Here is a 23,834-nt window from a genome sequence, read left to right as displayed (position 1 = left end):
GGACAAATGAGGTAAAAAGGGGAAATGCTTGAGAAGTACAAAGTCCAACCACCCATGAACCCAATCCACTAATTCGCTCTTGTATTAAGGGAAAAAAAAATATGTCAATATTTACTAATTTTAACATTCATATGTATTCATTTGTTCAGCATATATTTATTGAGCACCTACTAGGCGCGGGGCACTGTGTAGATATTAGGACATGGTGGGGAGCAAAAATGTGTCTCCTGATATCATGGAACTTACACACTAATAGGGAGACAGATCTTTGATCAAATAAACAGCTTAGGCTGGGCACAGTGGCTCATGCCCATAATCCCAGCACCTTGGGAGGCCGAGGTGGGCAGATCACGAGGTCAGGAGTTTGAGACCAGCCTGGCTAACATGGCGAAACCCCGTCTCTACCAAAAATATAAAAATTATCGTGCCACTGTACTTCCACCTGGGAGACAGTGAGACTCCCTCTCAAAAATAAAATAAAATAAAAATATAAAAATTAGCCAGGCATGGTGGCAGGCGCCTGTAGTCCCAACTACTCAGGAGGCTAAGGCAGGAGAATCACTTGAACCTGGGAGGTGGAGGTTGTAGTGAACTGAGATTGTGCTACTGCATTCCAGCCTGGGCAACAGAGCGTGACTCCATCTCTAAATAAATAAATAAATGAAAACAGTTCACAGTTCATTCATTGCAATGGTGAAAAATAAAGTACAACAGATTTGGGCTGAGAAAGGAGGTATGTGGTGCTGCTGAAATAACCTCTCACAAAGGATTTGAGCAGCGCTATTGACCCAGCTGAAACCCAAAGGAAGGACTTGTTCACTAGGTGTGTACGTTGCTGTAAATGGTTTTGCTTTTAGACCTCAGTTTTAGAGAACTAAGATCATCATAACCCTTGGTTCATGGCGCATTATATCATTGAAGGCCCACTTGGGCACTTTCTTATTAACCTTTCATCTCCATTTTTCCTTCCCATTCCCTGTTTCCCCAAAGGTGGTTCATGATGAACTTATGAGAGAACCTGTTCTGTCTGGCTTTCTCAGAGGAAGCAGGTAGGTTGGGAGTTTGCCAAATGGGTATGATGAAAAGGTCATAGCTCAAGTGAAGGGGCTTTGGAAAGGCTGTTACTGGAAGCTGGATAAGGAGGGAAGAAAGAAATGGAGCAATGGATTAGGGTAAAGTAATTATTGCATTGGAGGTCCTAATTACATTGAAATCTCAGAGTATTGTAGATAAAGAAGCAAGATGGAAGGAAAGGGCCGGGCACGGTGGCTCATGCCTGTCATCCCAGCACTTTGGGAGGCCAAGGTGGGTAGATCACTTGAAGTCAGGAGTTTGAGACCAGCCTGGCCAACACGGTGAAACCCCATCTCTACTAAAAATACAAAAATTAGCCAGGCGTGGTGGCGCATGCCTGTAATCCCAGCTACTCGGGAGGCTGAGGCAAGAGAATCCCTTGAACCCAGGAGGTGGAGGTTGCAGTGAGCCGAGATTGCACCACTGCCTTCCAGTCTGGGCGACAGAGTGAGACTCCATCTCAAAAAGAAAAAAAAAGATGGAAGGAAACAGGACGCCTGAATAAATAAGTTTGGAAATAGAGCCTTATGGTTGGAAGCAGAACGCCTGCATAAATAAGTCTGGAGACAGAGACAGTCCTGGGTGATGATAAAATCCAAGTGGGGTAGTTGGCTGAGGTGGAATGAAGGTCACTGTAGAAAAAGTTGAGAGTGTTGGATGGTCAGTGACATGGATACAGGATAATAGAAGGGGCTGAGGTGAAGCACAGGACAGGGACCCAGGGCCTAATACCCTTAAAGAATGAGAGGGAGTTAGGAATGGTTGAATAGGGTAAGGTTTAGCTACAAGGGATGGAAAACACCAAAATTAATAGTGCCTAAACAAGACAGGCTGGGTGCTTTGGCTTACGCCTATAATCCCATGCCTATAATCCCAGCACTGTGGGAGGCCAAGGCAGGCAGATAACTTCAGGTCAGGAGTTCGAGACCAGCCTGGCTGACCTGGCGAAACCCCGTCTCTACTAAAACTACAAAAATTAGCTGGGCGTGGTGACATGTGCCTGTAATCCCAGCTATTCAGAAGGCTGAGGTGGGAGGATCGCTTAAACCCAGGAGGCGGAGGTTGCAGCGAGCCGAGATCACACTCCTGTACTCCAGCCCGGGAGTCAGAGTGAGACTCTGTCACAATTAAAAAACAAAAACAAAAACCAAGACAGAAGTTCATTTCCTACACTCAAGATATTCATTGTTATCTTGTCCTCATGGCACTCCTCAGTGTTGGAAGAACCAGTCTCCTTTGATCTTTTTTTCTTTTTTAGAGACAGGGTCTGGCTCTGTTGCCCAGGCTGGAGTGCAGTGGTATGATCACAGTTCACTGCAGCCTCAACCACCTGGGCTCAAGTGATCCTCCCACTTTAGCCTCCCAAGTAGCTTCTTCTTATCTTGTTGCTCTGCATGATACCAATTCCCAAAGCTACTTCAGTATGGCTGCTGAACTTCCAGCTGTCGTGTCTGCATTCCGGACAATAGGAAGCAAAAATGCATAAAGAGAAAAATGCATCCTTCTTGTAAGAACACTTGGAGATTGTATACATCATTTTCTCTCCCACTGGCCACAATTTAATCAGCAGTCACAACCCCAGCTAAAATACTGGAACATTCTGTTTTTGTTTTTGTTTTTTTAATTTTCTTATTTTTAGACGGAGTCTTGCTCTATCGCCCAGGCTGGAGTGCAGTGGCGCGATCTCGGCTCACTGCAAGCTCCACCACTGGGGTTCACGCCATTCTCCTGCCTTAGCCTCCCGAGTGGCTGGGACTACAGGAGCCATCACCATGCCCGGCTAATTATTTTTGTACTTTCAGTAGAGACGGGGTTTCACCATGTTAGCCAGGATGGTCTCGATCTCCTGACCTCATGATCTGCCAGCCTCGGCCTCCCAAAGTGTTGGGATTACAGGCGTGAGCCACCGCGCCTGGCCCTGGAACATTCTCCTTCCCTCCCTTCCTCCCTCCCTCCCTCCCTTCCTTCCTTTCTTTTTTTGAGAGGGACTCTCTGTTGCCCAGGCTGAAGTGCAGTGGCGTGATCTCAGCTCACTGCAACCTCCGCCTCCTGGGTTCAAGCGATTCTCCTGCCTCAGCCTCCCAAGTAGCTGGGATTATGGGGGCACACCACCACACCCAGCTAATTTTTGTATTTTTAGTAGAGACAGGGTTTCACTATGTTGGCCAGGTTGGTCTCAAACTCAGGTGATCCACCAGCCTTGGCTTCCCAAAGTGTTGGAATTACAGGCATGAGCCACCGAACCTGGCAGGAACATTCTATTTCTAGAGAGGAATCAATTATTGAAGAACTGGCACCCTCTCCCACAGGGAGCGCCAGAGAAGTCAGTAGAACACAAAGAATTGGGCGAAAGGGATGTAGTAGAATGGCATGAGCCTGCAATGGGCAGGGTTCTCTTTGAACTGGGTGAACAGTCTGGCAGTGGTACGAGGACCCTGACTCCCTAGCCTGGGGAAGATGAGATACGTGAGGTTGAGGTTTGAGAAGAAAAGTCGCCACTTGGAGGGGCTGCAGAAGTGGCTCTCAGAGGATAGCTGGTTTTCCATGAAGGCAAGGAAGGGGCAGAGAGCTAGCCTGGAGGGTTCACCAGAGGGCCCTGCGGAGTGGGTGGGTGGGAATGGAGCTGGGTGGGGGTCATCAAGGACAGGGTTATATGGCTCCTGGATGAAAACACGGATGAAAAGCCAGTGGACTTGGTCTTGATAGTGTCTGAGGAGGGTGGGTCTTACTTGGCCATTGGGACCCAAACCAGAAACTGCTCCCCCTTCAAAATCCACAAGTTTACCTATCACAGTCAACCAGGTTACCTTGCATGCCATCCTTTGACTTTTGCATCAAGCCCTTAATAAACCTGGTGTCTAAGCCTTGGTACCAGCCCCCAAATTGTACGTTTGATACTATAAATCTGAAAGACATACATACATCCTTTCCAAGCGTCAGGAAAGAACATTCGAATGTCAAAAATGATCCGGACCCTCACTCTCCTTTCGCTGCCTGACCGCCGCCATCATGGGTCGCATGCATACTCCCGGGAAGGGCCTGTCCCAGTCGGCCTTGCCCTATCGACGCAGCGTCCCCACTTGGTTGAAGCTGACATCTGACAACGTGAAGGAGCAGATTTACAAACTGGCCAAGAAGGGCCTGGCTCCTTCACAAATCGGTGTGATCCTGAGAGATTCACATGGTGTTGCACAAGTACGCTTTGTGACAGGCAATAAAATCTAAAGAATTCTTAAGTCTAAGGGACTTGCTCCTGATCTTCCTGAAGATCTCTACCATTTAATTAAGAAAGCAGTTGCTGTTCGAAAGCATCTTGAGAGGAACAGAAAGGATAAGGATGCTAAATTCCGTCTGATTCTGATAGCCGGATTCACCGTTTGGCTTGATATTATAAGACCAAGTGAGTCCTCCCTCCCAATTGGAAATATGAATCATCTACAGCCTCTGCCCTGGTCGCATAAATTTGTGTGTGTACTCAAGCAATGAAATGAATTAAAAAAAAAAATGATCCGGAGGAGTCCCATACTGCTCAGGGTAGGTCACTTTGCAAAGCAATGAGGAAAATCTCTGAAACAGTTGTTTTCCCCATAGCCATCATTTACCATTGTTTCATTATCATCAGTTTCTTCTTAGGGTGGCTGCTCTACCAGGAGCACACAGAAGTGCTCAGCCTCCCCACCCAAGCTCTCCTAGCCCTCATGCCCTCAGGGGTCTGGGATTATAGTCTCCATTCTCAGGGAAACTCCTTTTATCAAGATGTTGAACATTCTAGGGAGCCAACTGACTTGAGGTGTACAACACAACAGTCACGAGGAAGGGAACTCTATCCACAGTCCTGTGAGCAAAGGAAGCAACGGACAGCAAAGGAAGCAAAGACAGCTGCCAGCAGGAAGTCTCGACACTGCCTCCAGGAAGTGAGACTGCAGGATGGTGGGAAGCAGATGTAGTCCTGGTGAGCCCAGCCCCCTTCACTATGTGTGGACCCCAAGCAATGCTGTCAACCTTCATTCATCCTTCATTAAAAAGGTGGGGAGGGGCTATCAAGTACTTTAGTAAGAATTAATTCAGATACGGGCCGGGCGCGGTGGCTCAAGCCTGTAATCCCAGCACTTTGGGAGGCCGAGACGGGCGGATCATGAGGTCAGGAGATCGAGACCATCCTGGTTAACACGGTGAAACCCCGTCTCTACTAAAAAATACAAAAAAAACCTAGCCGGGCGAGGTGGCAGGCGCCTGTAGTCCCAGCTACTCGGGAGGCTGAGGCAGGAGAATGGCGTAAACCCGGCAGGCGGAGCTTGCAGTGAGCTGAGATCCGGCCATTGCACTCCAGCCTGGGTGACAGAGCGAGACTCTGCCTCAAAAAAAAAAAAAGAATTAATTCAGATACATACAAAATGTGTCACACATGCGTGGATTGAGGTGTTATACACAGCAATTGTTTTTAATTCTATTACACATAAACTCCCTGAGGCCAGTGACAGTGCTTTGAAATAATAACTGATCAACAATAGTTAATAGAATAAGTGAAGAGTAGAATTCCAGCATACAAAATGCCTCACACATGCATGGCTTGAGGTAAGTGTTATACACAGCTATTGTTTTTAATTCTATTACACATAAACTCCCTGAGGCCAGTGACACTGCTTTGAAATAATAACTAATCAACAATAGTTAATGGAATAAGTGAAGAGTAGAATTCCAGCATACTAAAGGGTTAGGATCTAGGGATGACAGCATCAACCACATCTATCAGAAAGAGAGCTGCTGGGCCACGTACAGGATTGCAGGTTCCCACCTGTAATCTCAGCACTTTGGGAGGCCAAGGCAGGTGGATCACTTGAGGTTAGTTTGAGACCAGCCTGGGATACATTGTGAAACCCTGTCTCTACTAAAAATACAAAAATTAGCTGGGTGTGGTGGTAGGCATCTGTACTCCCAGCTACTCAGGAGGCTGAGGCAGGAAAATCGCTTGAACCCGGGAGGCAGAGGTTGCAGTGAGCCGAGATCACACCACTGTACTCCAGCCTGGGTACAGAGTGAGACTGTCTCAAAAAATAAAATAAAAAGAGCTGCTAATTTAGAAGCAAATATCAGGAATGCTGGGTTCTGAGGCCAACCCTGAGACAGCCAGAAACGCTGAGAAACTTCCACAAGCAACAATTCCTTCCATTCAGTACAGTGTAGCACAAGAGAAATCCAGAAAGTTTCAGTTCCAGATGAGAACGATGAGGTGGTGAGGGGCTGATCTGCACACTACTGCTGAATTTGTCTGTACCTCCTAAACCCCAATAAATGAGAAAAGGGAGCGCAAAACATCCCTCAGAGCCGAGGAGGCAAATGCATGCCGGTGATCACTGAGTGTTGTGAAGTGGGCAACAGAAGCTCCTGCTCCGACCTCAGGAGTCCTAACTTTTCCTTGTCACTCTTTTCTCTGAACCACATGCTGTTTCCTGGGCTGAGAAAGGGAATGCCATGTTAGAGCAGAACCGAAAATAGACATAGCCACGGAGGAACATCAGCAGGCAGATCATTGAGTCCGCTGAGATTTTGTATTTTGGTCCTTGTCTGTCCAAGATGCTTTTGGAAATAACATGGGGTGCTCCTGAAAGTCATGGGGGAGAGGGCAGCACACACTCACGGGAAAAACCATGGGACCTAGGTGAGCCCCTGTGGCCAGTCAACAGCTCCCTTCCAGGGTCCAGTTTCGGGCATTGATAAAGAGCTGGAGCCAGGGGGAGGTGGTCAGAGTATCAAATGGAGGGGGTCGCCACGCCCACTGCCAAGGCCTCACGGCCCGCTCAGGGTGAGGCATGAGAGCCAGGTGGCGGCCATCACGGGAGCAGATGCCAGCCACGCCCCCTGGGGACCCATTGGGATTCAGAGGGTACTGCTCTGTGGGGTTCCCGTCATCATCTGCCCAGTGCAGTGGAGCCAAGCCCCTGGCCTCAATCTGAGCTTGGAGTTCCGGAGAAGAAAATGCCACGTAACCTGGGACGGAAGGAGGAGGGAAGTGAGAGTCAAGGTCCTTCACGCCCACCCTCGCCCCCAACCCTCCGGCCCTCTCCCAGCCTTCCTCAGGCCTGACCTTCCCCGTGTGCACTCCACACGGGCAGCACGGCGCCCTCCATCCCTCGAAGCATCAGAGCTGGCCCAGGCCCCACACGCACGCTGGCCCAGCGAGACTCATAGCGCCCAGACAGGTTGTGGCGTAACAGAAGGCCTGGCTGGGAGTCAGGGCCCATCTCCACGGCATCCTCATTGGGGTCGCCTCCTACCCAGCCCAGCAGAGCCAGCAGTTGACAGCCATTACACACGCCCAGGCTGAAGGTGTCTGGTCGCTTCCGGAAGCGCCTCAGCTCACCCCCGGCCAGGGGATGAAAGGTCACGGCAGCTGCCCACCCTAGCCAGGGAATAGGGAAGTCAGGGTGAGACGTGGAGGACCTCAGAAAAGGGAACTGGGAATGAAGGGGCATAGCTGCTCTTCTGTTTCCTTTCTTTCTTCCTTTTCCCTCCCTCCCTCCTTCCTTCCTTTCCTACTTCTTCCTATTTTTTTTTTTTTTTTTTTTTTGAGATGGAATCTCGCTCTGTTTCCCAGGCTGGAGTGCAGTGGCATGATCTTGGTTCACTACAACCTCTGCCTCCTGGGTTAAAGCGATTCTCCTGCCTCAGCCTCCCAAGTAGCTTTTTAATGAAAAAATTAAAAATTTACTACCAGCATTCTGTTGGCATGTGGCCTGGAACGAACGTGCCCACTCTCACCTAGCTTGGTGGAGTGAGAGGCCAATCCCCAGCCCAGGAAGACGGGGCTAAAGGTACCTCTTCAGGAATGCAGGGGAAGGGAGTGGGCAGAAGGCTGCACACTGACCTTTGGCAGAGCCCAGGACATCTGCATAGCTGAAGCCGCCCACAAAGGCCACGCCGCGGAAAGTGTCCAGCCCAATTGCCCCAGAGCAGAGGTCCTGCATGGTCACGTCCCATACCTGCGAAGATGGGGAGGGGGAGTGTGGGTGGGAGGACATGCAGCTGAGGCTGGATAACCACCCCCAGCTGCCCCCTACCCTGCTCACCTCAAACCCAGCCAAGTGGAAGGCATCGGCCATCTCCCGGTCTCCATTACTGCCCTCCTCTCGCAAGATGGCGACTCGGGGGCTGGGACCACCTTGGGGAAGAATAATTGTCTTTGGGCCAGAAAGTTACTTCCCCACCCCAACTCCCCAGACACCTTTTCCAGGGCAGGCCCAGGCATCCGGGCTCAGTGCCCCCAGGACACAAAGCCTCTGCACACACTCCCTCACCAGGCTCACGGGGCACGGAGGCTTTGGGAAAGGTGGAGGGTAGGCAATAGCTGGGCCCCATCCGCTCCCTCAGGCCCCGTTCCTCCTCTGCCACACAGCGAGGCTCTGCCTGCAGCCGGTCCAGCTGGAAACTCGTCTCCTCCCAGAGGGCTCGCAGCTCCCCAACAGGCTCCTCCAGAACCACAGCCCCGTTCACTGACACCCGGACCTAGGAAGAGGAACAAATCTCCCTGGGCTAGGAGAAAGGATGGCCCCTCCACAGTGGGAGAGGGATGGACCATGGCCGCCCCACTCTGACTGCCCACTGCACACTGCTCTCTCCCTCACTTCCTCACCGTGGCGTGGGGCCCGGCCTCGCCTGTGTGGCCCAGCTCCAGGCAGTGGAAGCCAGCATCCCAGTAACGCTTCAGCACCTGGGCCAGGTCTGGCTCCTGCACTTCCAGCACCAGGCCTGGCTCCTCAGCGAACAGCACAGACAGGACTGGGAGAGCAACAGGGGGAGTTAGGGGGATGCAAGAAGGGCTGAGGAAGTTGGGGCGGGGATCAGGGGAATGCAGGAAGGGCCGGGGCGGGGGTCAGAGGGACACAGCCAGGGAGTTAGGGTGGGGATCAGAGAGGATGAGGGCTGAGAGGGCGGGACTGAGGATGTTTCATCATGGACATCTCAGGGATGGGAAGTCTCAGAGAGATGCAGTCAGGAACATGGCGGGTGCCAGCCAGTTCCATCCAGTTCAGCTGTCAAGAGACACAGCACAGAAAAGCTAGTTGGGGAAGACTCAGGGAAAGGGGATTGGAGGGCACTCCACTCTTTAATATATTGGAGATGGGGTCTGCAGGGTGGAGAAGGCAGCCCAGGCCTGAGACTAGACCCCAGGTTCCTTACCATCAACCCCAGCGACAGGCACATCCACCTGTAGCCCACAATTTCCAGCAAAGGCCATCTCCAGCAGGCATGTGACGAGGCCTCCATCGCTGACATCGTGGCCTGAGCAGAGGAGGCGGTCTGGAGGAAGAAGAAGAAAGCTCAGCAACCTCGGGGCCCAAACCTGACAGCCCCCTTCCACCTTCCAGAGTCAGTCCATCAAGAGTGTGCGTGAGAATGTCAGGGGATCTGAGGTACACTGTCCATTGGAGTCCCTCTTGCCCCACTGCCCAGCTGGTGAAGGCCTGCTGCACGCCTGGCACCCCGTGCGCCATCTCCCCAGTGGGCTTCACTTACCTTTCAGCAGCCCCTGGGTGATGCTGAAGGCACGCACCAAGTTCTCAGGAACGTCCAGGTCTGGAGGGTGCTCCCCGAGCTGGGAGAAGCACTGGGCCAGAGCCGTGCCCCCCAGCCGGTGCTGCCCAGGGCTCAAAGGCACATAAAGCAGATGGCCTGGGGAGACAGGGAGGGGTGAGGGGAGGAGGATCCGTCCCTGAGGTGGAGGACCCGTCCCTGAGGTGCTCACAGCACTGCTGTTCCCAGCATGTGGTGAGACGCCCAGACAATCAGTCCCAGAAAACACCACAGCCCAGTGTTGAGATGGGGGCCCAGCAAAGAACACACAAGGCGGTGGGATGGGGCCACGACCATACCTCTCCCTTCAGGATGCTTGAGGTCTGGGGTCACGGTGGCTGTGATGTCTGGGCAGACGGCATAGGCTGAGATGACCAGTGACCCTGTAGAGCAAGGAGGAGTCCAAAGGAATGAGTTGCCAGCCCAGCCCCGTAGTTCCTCCTCCCCTCCCTGGGGCCCCCACACCTCACCAGGAGCCCGCACGGTCTCAGTGCCAACCCGAGCAGCCATGCTGAGGGAGTCCTTGCCACCGTCCACTGCCACACCCAGGGCTGCCATCACTGCCACCATAGCCTCACAGGCGTCCGCCAAAGCTGCGCCCTCCCCTGGGAGCTTGGCTGCCCACATCCAGTTCCCGCTACACTTCACATCCTGGGGTGGTAGAGGCACGGCATTAGAGGGGAAGAGAGATGTGGAGAAGACAGGGGTGCAGGGGGACTAGGAGGCTGCAACATGAAATGAAGGGCTACAGATGGATGCCGGAGGGTCCTAAAGCCTGGGGGCTCCAGGGTAGAAGCTACGGGAGAACTCACCCGGAGGTCTGTGACCAGAGCAAACACCAAGTTGGTGAGGGCTTCAGCCACGGCCAGCCGGGCAGCGACCTTGGGGTCCAGCAGGCTCTTGACTGGCTGCTCTCCCAAGGCTGTGGCAGCCCCTACGAGCTCCTCATGGCTCAGTGCCACAACTGCTACATCTGCCAGAGGAGTCTGCAGGGGCCCCACACACTGCTGCTGGGCCACCAGGCCGCCCACGGAGCGGTCCACCTGTGGAACCAGGTGGGGTTAGCAAGAGAGCAAAGGACAGGGACAGCCTGTGCTCCTGCACCTGCCCCCAAGGGACCCAGGGCGGTGGGAGGCCTGGCTTTCCCCCAGTGCAGACAACAGCTCTACTCAGAAGGTGGGTAGCAGGGAGACCAGGCCGTCAGGGTGGCTGCCCTGCCCCTGTTGCTTCCCCCCAGGGCCAGGCAAAAACTCCCACAGCAGTCTCTAAGGGTGGGAGGGCAGAGGAGGGTGCACGGAGGAAGCAGGCAGGGGGCAGTGGAGGGGTGCAGGGAGGACCTTATTGGTGAGGTAGCGCTTGCTGGCCACAGCAGGCAGCCTCAGAACCCTCTCCAGAGCCTGGCGCACGCTCAGCCCTGGGGGCAAAGCCAGAGGCTGCAGCACAGGGGGCTTCCTCTGGAGGAAGAACTCCTGCAACACAGACAGCGACAGGGAGTGTGAGCACCTGGGGCAGGCTGGGCACACAGGTGACAAAGTGCATGTAGGGTAAAAGGTGGTGTGGAGCGGACTACAGGAGAAACCCATCCCCCCAACCCCACATACCTTCCGAGGCATCTTGCCCAGCACCCATTCGAGCTCCAGGTCCACAGGGGTTGGCGGGGGTGTCGGGGGGGCATCCCCCTGGCCATTTCTTCTGACAGGACACTCCCGATCGTCCACCAGCACTATCTATAGACCCCAGGGACCCCACCCAGCGGGGATGAAACTGTGACCACCAGCAGGGAATATTCCTAGAAATCAGGGCACAAATGTGCTTTCCACTCCTTGTTTGGTGTCCGTATTGAGTCCCTGCCCTTCCTTGGCTCCTATATTCCCCAAAGCTTGTTTGCCACCACCTCCCATCTTCCTCTCGTCCCTCTCCCTTGACAGCTCTCCCTCTAGCCCATACCCAGGTGGCTCATGTCTGCCCCAGCGTCTGCTCCCAACTCCCTGGGCCAACTCACTCTCCGGTCTCCAGTGATGGTGCCCACGAAGCACGCCGAGCAACGTTCACGGGCACTGACACGAGTCAGGAAGTTCCGGTCGGGGGACCTCAGGAGAAGTGCATTTGATTCCTGGTACTCGGCCCCCCAGATTTCCAGGGCATTCAGGGTCGGGTCCCCGAGCTGTACAGCCATGGCGGGGAGGAAAGAGAAGGGCCAGTGGGCACTGCCATGTCTCATGTTGTTGCAAGAGAGAGATGGGTGGGCGTGGGCTGGGGCTGGCAGGGGTGGGGAAATGCCAGACTTCAGGGGATGAGACGCACCTGGAAGCGGCTGGTGTAAATGATGGCTCCAGCTGGGTCACTCAGCTCCTTTAGGACATTGCCTGGTGAGAGGGTTGCAAGGAGAAGTAGTGACCTAGTGGTGGTCAGGCAACAAAGGGCAGTCCCTGGATTCCAAAGGAGCCCCTAATTCTGTGTGTTCCTGTGTCAACTGCTGCCTCACCCTCATCCCACGGCAGCGGCTTCCACCCTTCCAACCCTGAACCTGTCTAGAATGTACAGAGCGTGGAGAATGGGACCCAGAGCTGGGTGGTTGGTTGGAGATTCCTGATACCTCTCCCTAAACCAAACCTGGCAGGATACCAGGAAGGCCCAGTCTCTTGTTCTAATTCCTTTCCTCACCATTGCCACCAGCGCCCTGATCGTGAAGGCTACAGATGGGGTTTCCCTTGGGGGCCTCCACACAAGCCCTGATCACACGGTTCATCTTCTGTTCCATCTCCGGGTCTCCTCGCTGCACAGCCCCGAAGTCCAGGTCACTGGTGTTATCTCCCTGCACCTGGGGGCATATATGGCATCGCTTAGTTCAGCGAGGCTGGAAGCTCCTGTACGCGCTGCTATGCCTGGGGCCCGGTTATATCAAGGATTCTGCACCTTTAGCAATTCCCACTCACCTGCACAGACGAAGCAGCTCCACCTCCAACTCCAATCCTGTAGACGGGACCTCCAACCTTTACAACTTCCATGCCTGTAAGAAGGGAAGGCAGAATCAGAACACCGGGAAAGCCATGAGAAGAAGCCTCGAAAGCAAGGCAGCGTGAGGACAGAGGAAGCTGATGTTAGGGGAGGAGAATCCTGACACTTATTTTTTTTTTTTGAGATGGAGTCTTGCTCTGTTGCCCAGGCTGAAGCACAGTGGCGTGATCTCGGCTCACTGCAACCCCCACCTCCTGGGTTCAAGCGATTCTCTTGTCTCAGCCTCCTAAGTAGCTAGGATTACAGGCGCCTGCTGTCATGCCCGGCTAATTTTTGTATTTTTTTAGTAGAGACAGGGTTTCACCATGTTGGCCAGGCTGGTCTCAAACTCCTGACCTCAGGTGATCCGCCCACCTCGGTCTCCCGAAGTGCTGGGATTACAGGCGTGAGCCACCCTGCCTAACCCAGAAGCCTTACCACTTGACTGGGTTGATAGGAGAGTAAACTGGTATGAACTACAGAGGACGATTTGGCATTAACAACCAAAATGACAAATGCACGCAGTCTCTGGGTAAATACACTTTGAGGAAGTTATCCTGCTGGCTTTTGCACAGGTATAAAATCACCTACTTACAAGATTAAACACCATAGTAATGTTTGTACTAGCAAGGACACGAAATAATCTAAAGGCTGATAACAGAGACCTGATTAACTAAACTGTGGTATGTCTATACAATGAAAGACTAAGCCACCAAAAAAAAACAATATAGGAATGTAATGAAGTAATATGACTTCATCAGTATGAAATTATTTCTAAAATATACTGCTAAGCGAAAAATGAAAAAGGCAAAAATATGTGTATCTATTTACAGTAGCATCAAAAAGAATAAAAATAATTAGGAGTAAATTTAAAAATAGAAGTAAGGCTTATATATTAAAAACTTTTTTTTTTTTGAGATGGAGTCTTGCTCTGTTGCCCAGGTTGAAGTGATGCAATCTCGGCTCACTGCAACCTCTGGATGCAGAAGGGTCCTGAAGCCCGGGGACTCCAGGGTAGAAGCTGTGGGAGAACTCACCCACACTCCCAGCACTTTGGGAGACTGAGACGGGCGGATCGCTTGAGCTCAGGAATTTGAGACCAGCCTAGCTAACACGGTAAAATCCTATCTTTACAAAAAATGCAAAAATTAGCCAGGCATGGTGGCAGGAGCTCGTAGTCTCAGTTACTCAGGAGGCTAAGGTGGGAGGATCACCTGAGCCCAGAAGATGGAGGTTGCAGTGAGCTGAGATCGCACCACTGTACTCCAGCCTAGGTGACAGAGCGAGATTCCATCTCAAAAAACAAAAAAAGAAATAGGAAAGGATCTGAATAGATGTTTCTTTTTTTTTTTTGAGACGGAGTCTCGCTCTGTCGCCCAGGCTGGAGTGCAGTGGCCGGATCTCAGCTCACTGCAAGCTCCGCCTCCACCTCCCGGGTTCACGCCATTCTCCTGCCTCAGCCTCCCGAGTAGCTGGGACTACAGGTGCCCACCACCTCGCCCGGCTAGTTTTTTGTATTTTTTAGTAGAGACGGGGTTTCACCGTGTTAGCCAGGATGGTCTCGATCTCCTGACCTCGTGATCCGCCCGCCTCAGCCTCCCAAAGTGCTGGGATTACAGGCTTGAGCCACCACGCCCGGCCTGAATAGATGTTTCTTTAAGGAAGACATACAAATAGCTAACTAAAACATACAAAAACATGCTCAGCCAGGCGCGGTGGCTCACGCCTGTAATCCTAGCACTTCGGGAGGCTGAGGTGGGCAGATTACCTGAGCTCAGGAGTTCGAGACCAGCCTGGGCAACATGGTGAAACCCCATCTCTACTAAAATACAAAAGAAATTAGCTGGGCGTGGTGGCACGTGCCTGTAATCCCGGCTATTCAGGAGGCTAAGGCAGGGGAATTGCTTGACCCTGGAGGCGAAGGTTGCAGTGAGCTGAGATCGCACCACTGCACTCCAGCCTGAGCAACAGAGCAAGACCCTGTCTCTACGGGAAAAAAAAAAAAAAGAAAAAAAAAAGAAAAGAAAACACACTCAACATCATTAGTCATTAGAGAAAAACAAACCAAAACCACAATGAAATACTACTTCATACCCACTGTGATGTCTTACAATCGAAAGGACAGGTAATAACAAGTGTTGTCAAGGACATGGAGAAACTGGAACCCTCACACACTGCTAGAGGGAATATAAAATGGTACAGCTGCTTTGGAAAACAGTTTGGCAAGTTTTTGAAAAGCTGAACATAGTTACCACATGACCCAGCAATTCCACCCCTAGTTATATACCTGGGAGAAATGATAACGTATGTTCATACAAAAACTTGTACATAGGCTGGGCGCGGTGGCTCACACCTGTAATCCCAGCACTTTGGGAGGCCAAGGCGGGCAGATCATAAGGTCGGGAGATCGAGACCATCCTGGCTAACACGGTGAAACGTCATCTCTACTAAAAAAATACAAAAAAATTAGCTGGGTGTGGTGGTAGGCACCTGTAGTCCCAGCTACTTGGGAGGCTGAGGCAGGAGAATGGTGTGAACTCGGGAGGCTGAGGCAGGAGAATGGCGTGAACTCGGGAGGTGGAGCTTGCAGTGAGCCGAGATCGTGCCAGTGCACTCCAGCCTGGGTGACAAAGCGAGACTCCATCTCGAAAAAAAACAACAAAAAAAAGTGTACATAAATGTTCACAGCAGCATTATGCATAATAGCTAAAAAGTTGAAGCAACCCCTAAGCCCAACAACTAAGGAATGGGTACACAAAATGTGACCTAGCTATATAATGGGATATTATTCAACCATAAAAAGAAAGAAAGTACTGATGCAAAGGATAACCCCTGAAAACATCAAGCTAAGTGAAAGAAGGCAGACGCAAAAGGCCACATATTGTATGATTCCATTATGGTCATGAGCTGATGACATTTTGCTTCACAACAGACCACATATACAACAGTGATCCCTTAAGATTATAATGGTGCTGAAAAATTCCCATTGCCTAGTGACATCGTGGCACGCTGGTGGTGATGCTATTGTAAATAAACCTACTGCACTGCCAGTCACACAAAAGTATACCGCAGACCATTATTGTACATATACTACATAATGTTTCATAATGACAATAAACGACTATTGCTGGTTTATTATGCTTTTTTAAATTTTTTTTTTTTTTTGAGACAGAGTCTCGCTCTGTCACCCAGGCTGGAGTGCAGTGGCCGGATCTCAGCTCACTGCAAGCTCCACCTCCCGGGTTTACGCCATTCTCCTGCCTCAGCCTCCCGAGTAGCTGGGACTACAGGCGCCCACCACCTCGCCCGGCTAGTTTTTCGTATTTTTTAGTAGAGAGGGGGTTTCACTGTGTTAGCCAGGATGGTCTCGATCTCCTGACCTCGTGATCCGCCCGTCTCGGCCTCCCAAAGTGCTGGGATTACAGGCTTGAGCCACCGCGCCCGGCCTGCTTTTTTAAATTTTTATTTTTATTTTTTTGAGACATAGTTTCACTCTGTCGTCCAGATTGGAGTGCAGTGGTACAATCTTGGCTCACTGCAACTTCCGCCTCCCAGATTCAAGTGATTCTCCTGCCTCAGCCTCCCGAGTAGCTGGGATTACAGATGCGTGCCACCACACCCAGCTAATATTTGAATTTTTGGTAGACAGGGGGTTTCACCATGTTGGCCAGGCTGGTCTTGAACTCCTGACCTCAGGTGATCTGCCCATCATGGCCTCCCAAAGTGCTGGGATTACAGGCGTGAGCCATTGCACCCAGCCTACATTTATTTTTTTATTCTTTTTTGGATACAGGGTCTCACTCTGTCACTCATGCTTGAGTGCAGTGATATGATCATAGCTCACTACAGCCTAGAGCTCCTCGGCTCAAGTGATCTTCCCATGTCAGCCTCCTGAGTAGCTGGGACTACAGGTGTACACCACCATATCCAAGTGATTTTTATTTCTTAATTTTTTTAGAGACAGGGGTCTGACTATATTCCCCAGACTGGTCTCAAACTTCCGGCCTCAAGTAATCCCCCTGCCTTGGCCTCCCAAAGTGCTGGGATTACAGGCATGAGCCACTGTGCCCAGCCAACTATACTTTCTACTGTTATTTTAGAATGTACGCATTCTACTTATATAAAACACTTTTATTTTGGCTGGGCACCATGGCTCACACCTATAATCCCAGTGCTTTGGGAAGCTGAGGCAGGAGAACTGCTTGAGCCCAGGAGCTCAAGGCCACAGTGAGCTAGGATAGAACCACTGTTCTTCAGCCTGGATGACAAAGCAAGACCCTGTCTCCAAAAAGAGAAAAAAAATCCTGCTTGAGAAAGAAAATGTAGATTAAAAATAATAATAATTAACAAAAAAGAGAAAAAAAGTTAACTTAAAAACAGTATGCCATGTTACATTGACAGCAGCTTCATATATCTCATATTTACCATGTCTTTTTTTTTTTTTTTTTTTTGGACAAGGTCTTTCTCTGTCGTCCAGGCTGGAGTGCAGTGGTGTGATCTCCGCTCACTGCAACCTCCACCTCCTGGCTTCAAGTGGTTCTTGTGCCTCAGCCTCCTGAGGAGCTGGGACTACAGGCGCACACCATGACGCCTGGCTAATTTTTGTATTTTCAGTAGCAACGGTGTTTCACCATGTTGGCCATGCTGGTCTTGAACTCCTGACCTCAGGTGATCCACCTGCCTCCGTCTCCCAAAGTGCTGGGATTACAGGTGCGAGCCACCCTGCCCAGCCCACCATGTCTTGATTGCATTATTTTCTCTTATGCTTAATTTATTCTCATGCTGTTTTGTTCATCATGGCTCCTAAGTGTACAAAATTCCTGGATAATGTTGCCAGTAAGAGGCCGTGTGGAGTGACTGTGTAGTAGGCTATACCATCTAGGTTTGTGTATGTACGCTCCATGAAGTGGGCACAGTGGGCACAATAATGAAATTACCTAATAACCACATTTCTCAGAACGAGTTGTCCATCATTATGTGATGCATAACGTAAGCCAACACATTAAAAACTAACCACTGAAGTGGTCCCTGAGTTCCCTCCCTGCAGCCATCCTGTGCTGGGGAGAAATCTGGCTGGATCTAGAGAAAGGTGGCAGGCTCTTACCTGGCTCTGGGGCCTCCTTGCTTATGTGGTCAGCTTCCATGGACCCAATGCCCCCACTAAACATGATGGGCTTGATCCACTCACGCCGCTGGCCGTCTGGGAGCTGGAGGCCCAAAGAGCGGGCGAAGCCTGGAGGGTGAACATCAGAGGGACGTGTCACTCAGTTCCCTCCGTGCTCGCCCAATAGCACAGCCCCTGGGTAGCACACCCCACCCACAAGCCCCTCTGGGTGTTTATCATCCCTCCACACCCCCAGTCTCACCAGCCAGCACTGGTTCCCCAAACTTGTTGCCATAGTCAGAAGCTCCATTACTGGCTTCAATGGCAACCTCCAGGGGCCGGGCAAAGTTCCCAGGATACTGGAAGCTTGGATCCTCCCAGGGCAGATTGTAACCTGGAAGGGAAGGAAAGAGAACTGGATGAACTGAATGAACTGTGAAGACAGAGGCCGGAGCAGCCTGCATCCTTCAAGAAGGGTCAAGACCACCAAGGACCAACTGCATGGCTGCAATGTTCCACTTCAGGAAGTCCTGTTTTAGGAAGCCGTAGAGCCTGCAGTGAGGCACTGGTCTCTCCACCACCCACACCAGCCTTCCCTCTGACTCTCACGATCAGTTTCACAGGCTTTCTTTTTTTTGAGATTGAGTCTCAGTCTGTCGCCCAGGCTAGAGTGCAGTGGTGCAAACTTGGCTCACTGCAAGCTCCGCCTCCTGGGTTCATGCCATTCTCTCGCCTCCGCCTCCCGAGTAGCTGGGACTACAGGCACCCATCACCACGCCCAGCTAATTTTTTTGTATTTTTAGTAGAGATGGGATTTCACCGTGTTAGCCAGGATGGTTTCAATCTCCTGACCTTGTGATCTGCCCACCTCAGCCTCCCAAAGTGCTGGGATTACAGACATGAGCCACCACGCCTGGCCGAGTTTCTCAGGCTTTCTAAGAAACCAGATTTGAGGGGCAGGTGGTGATCGTAAGACCAATCCAGTATCATGCTTTCTGGCTGAATGAAGGCTAGTTTGTAAAGAAAATCGTGGACCTGCAAAGTCAGTCTGGCCACCTCATCTCCCCAGGTCTACACTTAATGACCATAGGTAGTGAAAGGCCAGCTATCTTAGAGCCCTCCCTCCCAAGAAAAGGCACCCAGGATGACCCTATGACCTAAGAGATAAAAGTCTGGTGCCTGCCAGGACAAGGAATCTGGAAGGGAAGGTGGAAGGAGAGGAAGGAGATGGAACCTGGAATATGCAGATTTCCAAAGCAATAGCCGGCAGTGCCAGCCACCACATGGGCCCCACGGCCTGTGCACTGGACATCTCGAATCCGGCCCCCTGTGCCAGTGGTCGCACCACTAAAGGGGGATACTCCTGCAAAGAGAGAGTGGGGAGAGGTCTGGGTGCCTCAGAGACAAATCCCATCTCTGACCACCCCCACTGAAATTAAGGATAACCAGCTTCCCTGATAATTTTCCCCAAGCCCAGCCCAGGCACCTGGGACCTTTGCCCTGCCCTATTCTGTGATCTCACCTACTTCTCCAGGGAGCCCAGCTCACCTGTGGGAAAGTTGTGAGTCTCTGCTGTGAAGACAACATGTCTCAGACCTTGCTGTTGCTGGAAACGGCTTGGCCGTGTGGGGTCCTCAGGCCGTAGGAATCGGACTTCCTTTCCCTGGATTGCACTGTGGACATATCCGTTCTGGACCCTGCTTCCTTTCTGGGATCTACACTAACCCATTAACCCAACCAAGGCCTGGGGCCTCCCCTCCCCGGGTCCTGATGCCACCCCAGTCTAGGGCACAACCCACCTGCTGTTATCACAGAATTTGAGGACGTTGTTGGGGTTTGAGGATTCCTGGGTGCTCATGATAGACTCAAACAGTGAGTGCTCCAGCTTCTGCCCATCCACGTGGAGCTGGCCCTTGAAGAACCAGTGTCGGCTGTGCTCGCTGAGGGGGCGATGCAGGGAGGGGAAGGCAGGTGGAAACGGGGTCATTTCTTAATACCCTGTCTTCTCACCAGCATTTAACAGCAGAGTTACAGCCAAATTCATACTTAGATAATAGATCAAAATATATTCCAAAAAGTCATAATCTTCAAGTATTCTGTCATTTTGGATTATCCAGAGCCAAAGTGAAGATAAAACCAAAATTTGAATATAGACTCCTTGATGGATGAGGGGAGCCCAGGCCCTCAGAGACTCAGGGAGGCCCCTAAGCCAAGGGAGAGCCATGAAGGCGAGTCCCTGTGGTCTCTCCCAATATCCACGGGCTCAGGTATCAGTACAATCCCATTCCTCCTCACCTATTGGACTGTGCCAAGTCAAAGGCCTCCACAGTGCTCGGGTTCCGCTGTAGCTCCTGGAAGCGCTGGGTGTAGAAGTCTAGGTCCCAAGAGTCTAAAGCCAGACCTAGGAGACAAATCCAGGAAGAGGTGACTATGGAACTCAGGCAGCCACATTCTAGATCTCAGCACCCCTACTGGCCTGTCCCGGGCCCTACACCTCCCTCCCCAGCTACTCACCAAGCTCCTGGTTGGCCTTCTCCAGCGCAAGCCGGCCCTCGCCCAGTATATTGATAGGGCCATTGAGGGGTTCCAGGATGCTCTCAGGGGAGAAACTTTGGATGGGATGGGGGAAGTGCTGCTCTGTCATCCGGTCGTGCAGGGTAGCCAGAGCAATGGCTTCCACCTCAGCCGACGGAGGGTGGGCAAACTAGGGGTGCAGACACACAGAGGGCAAGGGGTGAAGAGTTTAAGAATGGAGAGAAATGGTCCACCTTCCTACCCTCTTAGTCATGCAAGGCCAGCCCACTGCCACCCCATATGGCACTTTTTCTCAGATTATAAAAAGACGCCCTTTCCCGGTATGAATCCACGCCAGGATGCACAGATTAAGGGAAGCATAGGCTGGATTTCTGCCTCATTTACCCCTTAACCAGGTACCTTCAGGCAGTGAACAACCTGTACAACCATATAGAGCAGGCCTAAAGCCAGGAGCACCTGTCCCTGCTTCTCTCTAGAGTTTAGGATCTAATCTTCTATCTCTGGCCCATCTCCTCCTCCTGATTCCCCAGCACCTCACCGAGAGCCGGTAGCGCCGGGTGGTCTCCACACGATCCACAGGCCCCAGCCCAGCGGCGTGGCACACTGACACGATGTTGGTAGATGTCGGAGTGGAGAAGTTCAGCCTGAGCAATGGGCCTGATGGTTAGGACTGGAGAACCCCTGGCAGGCCTCAGATGAGAGGGTGGATCCTGCCCACTGCTGTCTGGACAACCTCCCACCGCTATCCCCTCACCATCGGCTTTCAGCCTCAGACTGGGCAACAAGAAACCTGCTTTCAAAGTTCACTCAAAGCAAACCATAACTATCCTCTAGCATCAAAACTTTTTTTTTTTTTTTTTTTTTTGTGAGACAGAGTTTCGCTCTGTCGCCCAGGCTGGAGTGCAGTGGCGCATATCTTGGCTCACTGCAACCTCTGCTTCCTGGGTTCAAGCAATTCTCCTGCCTCAGCCTCCTGAGTAGCTGCGACTGCAGGTGCATGCCACCAGGCCCGGCTAATTTTTCGTATTTTTAGTAGAGACAGGGCTTCACTGCGTTAGCCAGGACGGTCTCGATCTCCTGATCTCGTGATCCACCTGCCTCGGCCTCCCAAAGCTGGGATTCCAGACGTGAGCCACCGCGCCTGGCCAAAACTGTTTGATTTTAACTTGGAATCCAATTTATTTTGCTTTGAGAACATGTTTTGGAGCAGGGTGGTCTTTGGAGGGATCTACCCAAATGGGGAAAGCACATGCATGGTTTCCTAGGCAGGAAGTAGCAAAGAGCAAAGGAAAAACAAATCTCCCAAGGATCACAAGAGGAAGCGGAGGAAAGCAGGAGAAAGGGGTGGGCAGGATGAGATACTTACCTGGGCCCAACCTCCAGCAGCAGGTCACTGGAGCCAGAAAGGAGCCAGGACTCCTGAGCAACATCATCCAGCAATAACGGGCAACCAAACAGCCACATCAGCTTCTTCATCTCCTCAGCACTGGGGAGGGCCTCAGCTGCAGGGAGACAGGGCAAGGACACCTTGAGACACTGCCCCCAGCACCGAGGCACGTCCCCCAAGAATCCAATGCCTGGGCCCGACCTGTCCAGTTCACATTGTAGCACAGTTCAGTCTCGACGCCCTGTAGCTGTGGCAGTTTCCCTTGCAGTTTCCTTCGAGTGTGTCCAGAGGCTGCCCCCTCATGGCCAGAGGGACGAACATAGAAGTGAAGGACTGGGGACATCTCTGCAGGTGTCCTTTGCTGGAGAGATGTGTCCTTTGCTGGAGAGATGAATTAGGTTCCTAAAAAATAACATTAACTGAGCCGGGCACGGTGGCTCACACCTGTAATCCCAGCACTTTGGGAGGTTGAGGAGGGTGGATTGCCTGAGGTCAGGAGTTCGAGACCAGCCCGGTCAACATAGTGAAACCCTGTCTCTACTAAAAATACAAAATTAGCTGGGTGTGGTGGCAGGCGCCTGTAATCCCAGCTACTAGGGAGGCTGAGGTTGCAGTGAGCTTAGATTGCACCACTGCACTCTAGTCTGGGCAACAAGAGCAAAACTCCTTCTCAACAAATAAACAAATAAATAAAAATAAGATAAATAAAAAAACATTAACCATGGCCTATTTGTTCAACTGATTTCAGATTTCAAGGAAAGTTGAGGCGTTAGGGATAGGGTAGGGAAAAGTGATAGGGACATTTAGTGAAACAAGGTAACCTGAAAAATGTAACCTTGGAGATTTTAAGGAATCTTGCAAAATGTGGTCTTTATTAATGTGGTAGGGAGGTGACAGGTGCATGCTTGACACATGTTCCCAGAGTACATGCACTTTGCTGGGTCCCAGGCAAGGTCTTAGGAACACCGCTGTGAATCAAGACAGAAACTATGTCTGCTCTCACAGGGTTTATATTTTATTGGGGGAGAAAGGCCAAGTACCCAGACATTTCCAGTCCCATGTAGTGAAGGTCAGGGGACTGTGAACACCAATCCTGCACTTTAGGTGTCAGGAAAAATTTCCTGAGAGAAATGGCATCAGCCATGGATGGAATGTTTGTGTATCTCCCTCTCCCAATTCATATATTGAAACCCTAATCCTGGAGAACGATCCCACTAACCCGACCACCGCTGGCCTTCACAGGACACCATGAACCACACGGTCCAAACCTTCTTCTCTCCTGTCAACAGCGGCCAGCCTCCCAACTATGAGATGCTCAAGGAAGAGCACGAGGTGGCTATGCTGGGGGCGCCCACAACCCTGCTCCCCCGACGTCCACCGTGATCCATATCCGCAGCGAAACCTCCGTGCCCGACCATGTCGTCTGGTCCCTGTTCAACACCCTCTTCATGAACCCCTGCTGCCTGGGCTTCATAGCGTTCGCCTACTCCGTGAAGTCTAGGGACAGGAAGATGGTTGGCGACCTGACTGGGGCCCAGGCCTATGCCTCCACCGCCAAGTGCCTGAACATCTGGGCCCTGATTTTGGGCATCCTAATGACCATTCTGCTCATTGTCGTCCCAGTATTGATCTTCCAAGCCCATCAATAGGTCAGGAGACATCATTCAGGCCAGGAGCTCTGCCCATAACCTGTGTCCCACGTGCTCCACCTTCCATTCCTCGCCCTGCCCCCAGAGCCGAGTCCTGTATCAGCCCTTTATCCTCACACACTTTTCTACAATGGCATTCAATAAAGTGTACATGTTTCTGGTAAAAAAAAAAAAAAAAGAAACCCTAATCCTCAATGTTATGGTATTTGGAGGTGGGGCCTCTGTGAGGTAATTAGGTCATGAAAGTGGAACTCCCATGAACGAGCTACTAATCTCACCAAACCTCTTATAACCTGCCCTTATAAGAAGAGGCCAGATTGGGCTGAGCACAGTGGCCCACACCTGTAATCTTAGCCCTTTGGAGGCTGAGGTGGGAGGACTGAGCACAGGAGTTTGAGAGCAACCTGGGCAACGTGGCAAAAACCCCATCTCTCTCAAAAAAGATACAAAAATCAGCTGGATGTGCTGGCATGTGCCTGTAGTCCCAACAACTGGGGAGGCTGAGGTGGGAAGATCA

At 51.6% G+C, this 23,834-nt stretch overlaps 1 protein-coding gene and 2 pseudogenes across 4 annotated transcripts in view; 2 read left to right on the top strand and 1 right to left on the bottom strand.

Moving 5' to 3' along the window:
* The first annotated feature begins 4,049 nt into the window (after window positions 1-4,049).
* On the top strand, window positions 4,050-4,535 carry LOC112609621 (annotated as a pseudogene). The gene has a single exon (XR_003116225.1). The product of XR_003116225.1 is annotated as a 40S ribosomal protein S13 pseudogene (transcript).
* A 2,047-nt stretch (window positions 4,536-6,582) lies between these two features.
* PFAS (phosphoribosylformylglycinamidine synthase) overlaps window positions 6,583-23,834 on the bottom strand; it is a 22,306-nt gene continuing 5,054 nt past the window's right edge. For both annotated transcript variants that reach the window (XM_025362553.1, XM_025362552.1), the window contains exons 2-28: window positions 21,870-22,070; window positions 21,648-21,783; window positions 20,820-20,925; window positions 20,261-20,450; window positions 20,042-20,147; window positions 19,546-19,686; window positions 19,295-19,419; window positions 18,981-19,109; window positions 18,009-18,140; window positions 17,747-17,875; window positions 12,582-12,655; window positions 12,310-12,466; window positions 11,950-12,011; window positions 11,648-11,809; window positions 11,247-11,372; window positions 10,983-11,114; window positions 10,458-10,688; window positions 10,116-10,296; window positions 9,945-10,028; window positions 9,589-9,744; window positions 9,253-9,372; window positions 8,705-8,850; window positions 8,370-8,577; window positions 8,142-8,233; window positions 7,940-8,054; window positions 7,160-7,474; window positions 6,583-7,062 (exon numbers count right to left, since the gene is read on the bottom strand). In XM_025362553.1, coding sequence (XP_025218338.1) covers window positions 6,752-7,062; window positions 7,160-7,474; window positions 7,940-8,054; window positions 8,142-8,233; window positions 8,370-8,577; window positions 8,705-8,850; window positions 9,253-9,372; window positions 9,589-9,744; window positions 9,945-10,028; window positions 10,116-10,296; window positions 10,458-10,688; window positions 10,983-11,114; window positions 11,247-11,372; window positions 11,648-11,809; window positions 11,950-12,011; window positions 12,310-12,466; window positions 12,582-12,655; window positions 17,747-17,875; window positions 18,009-18,140; window positions 18,981-19,109; window positions 19,295-19,419; window positions 19,546-19,686; window positions 20,042-20,147; window positions 20,261-20,450; window positions 20,820-20,925; window positions 21,648-21,783; window positions 21,870-22,011 — 4,008 coding nt within the window. In that variant the 5' untranslated portion in view covers window positions 22,012-22,070 and the 3' untranslated portion in view covers window positions 6,583-6,751. The remainder of the gene's footprint in view (window positions 7,063-7,159; window positions 7,475-7,939; window positions 8,055-8,141; window positions 8,234-8,369; window positions 8,578-8,704; window positions 8,851-9,252; window positions 9,373-9,588; window positions 9,745-9,944; window positions 10,029-10,115; window positions 10,297-10,457; window positions 10,689-10,982; window positions 11,115-11,246; window positions 11,373-11,647; window positions 11,810-11,949; window positions 12,012-12,309; window positions 12,467-12,581; window positions 12,656-17,746; window positions 17,876-18,008; window positions 18,141-18,980; window positions 19,110-19,294; window positions 19,420-19,545; window positions 19,687-20,041; window positions 20,148-20,260; window positions 20,451-20,819; window positions 20,926-21,647; window positions 21,784-21,869; window positions 22,071-23,834) is intronic.
* LOC112609612 lies at window positions 22,912-23,495 on the top strand (annotated as a pseudogene). Its single transcript, XR_003116221.1, has one exon. The product of XR_003116221.1 is annotated as an interferon-induced transmembrane protein 3 pseudogene (transcript).

This window comes from Theropithecus gelada, chromosome 16, assembly GCF_003255815.1.
Source record: "Theropithecus gelada isolate Dixy chromosome 16, Tgel_1.0, whole genome shotgun sequence".
Classification (NCBI taxonomy): Eukaryota; Metazoa; Chordata; class Mammalia; order Primates; family Cercopithecidae; genus Theropithecus; species Theropithecus gelada.
Note: the sequence above shows the minus strand (reverse complement) of the source record. Positions and strands in the feature narration are given on the sequence as shown.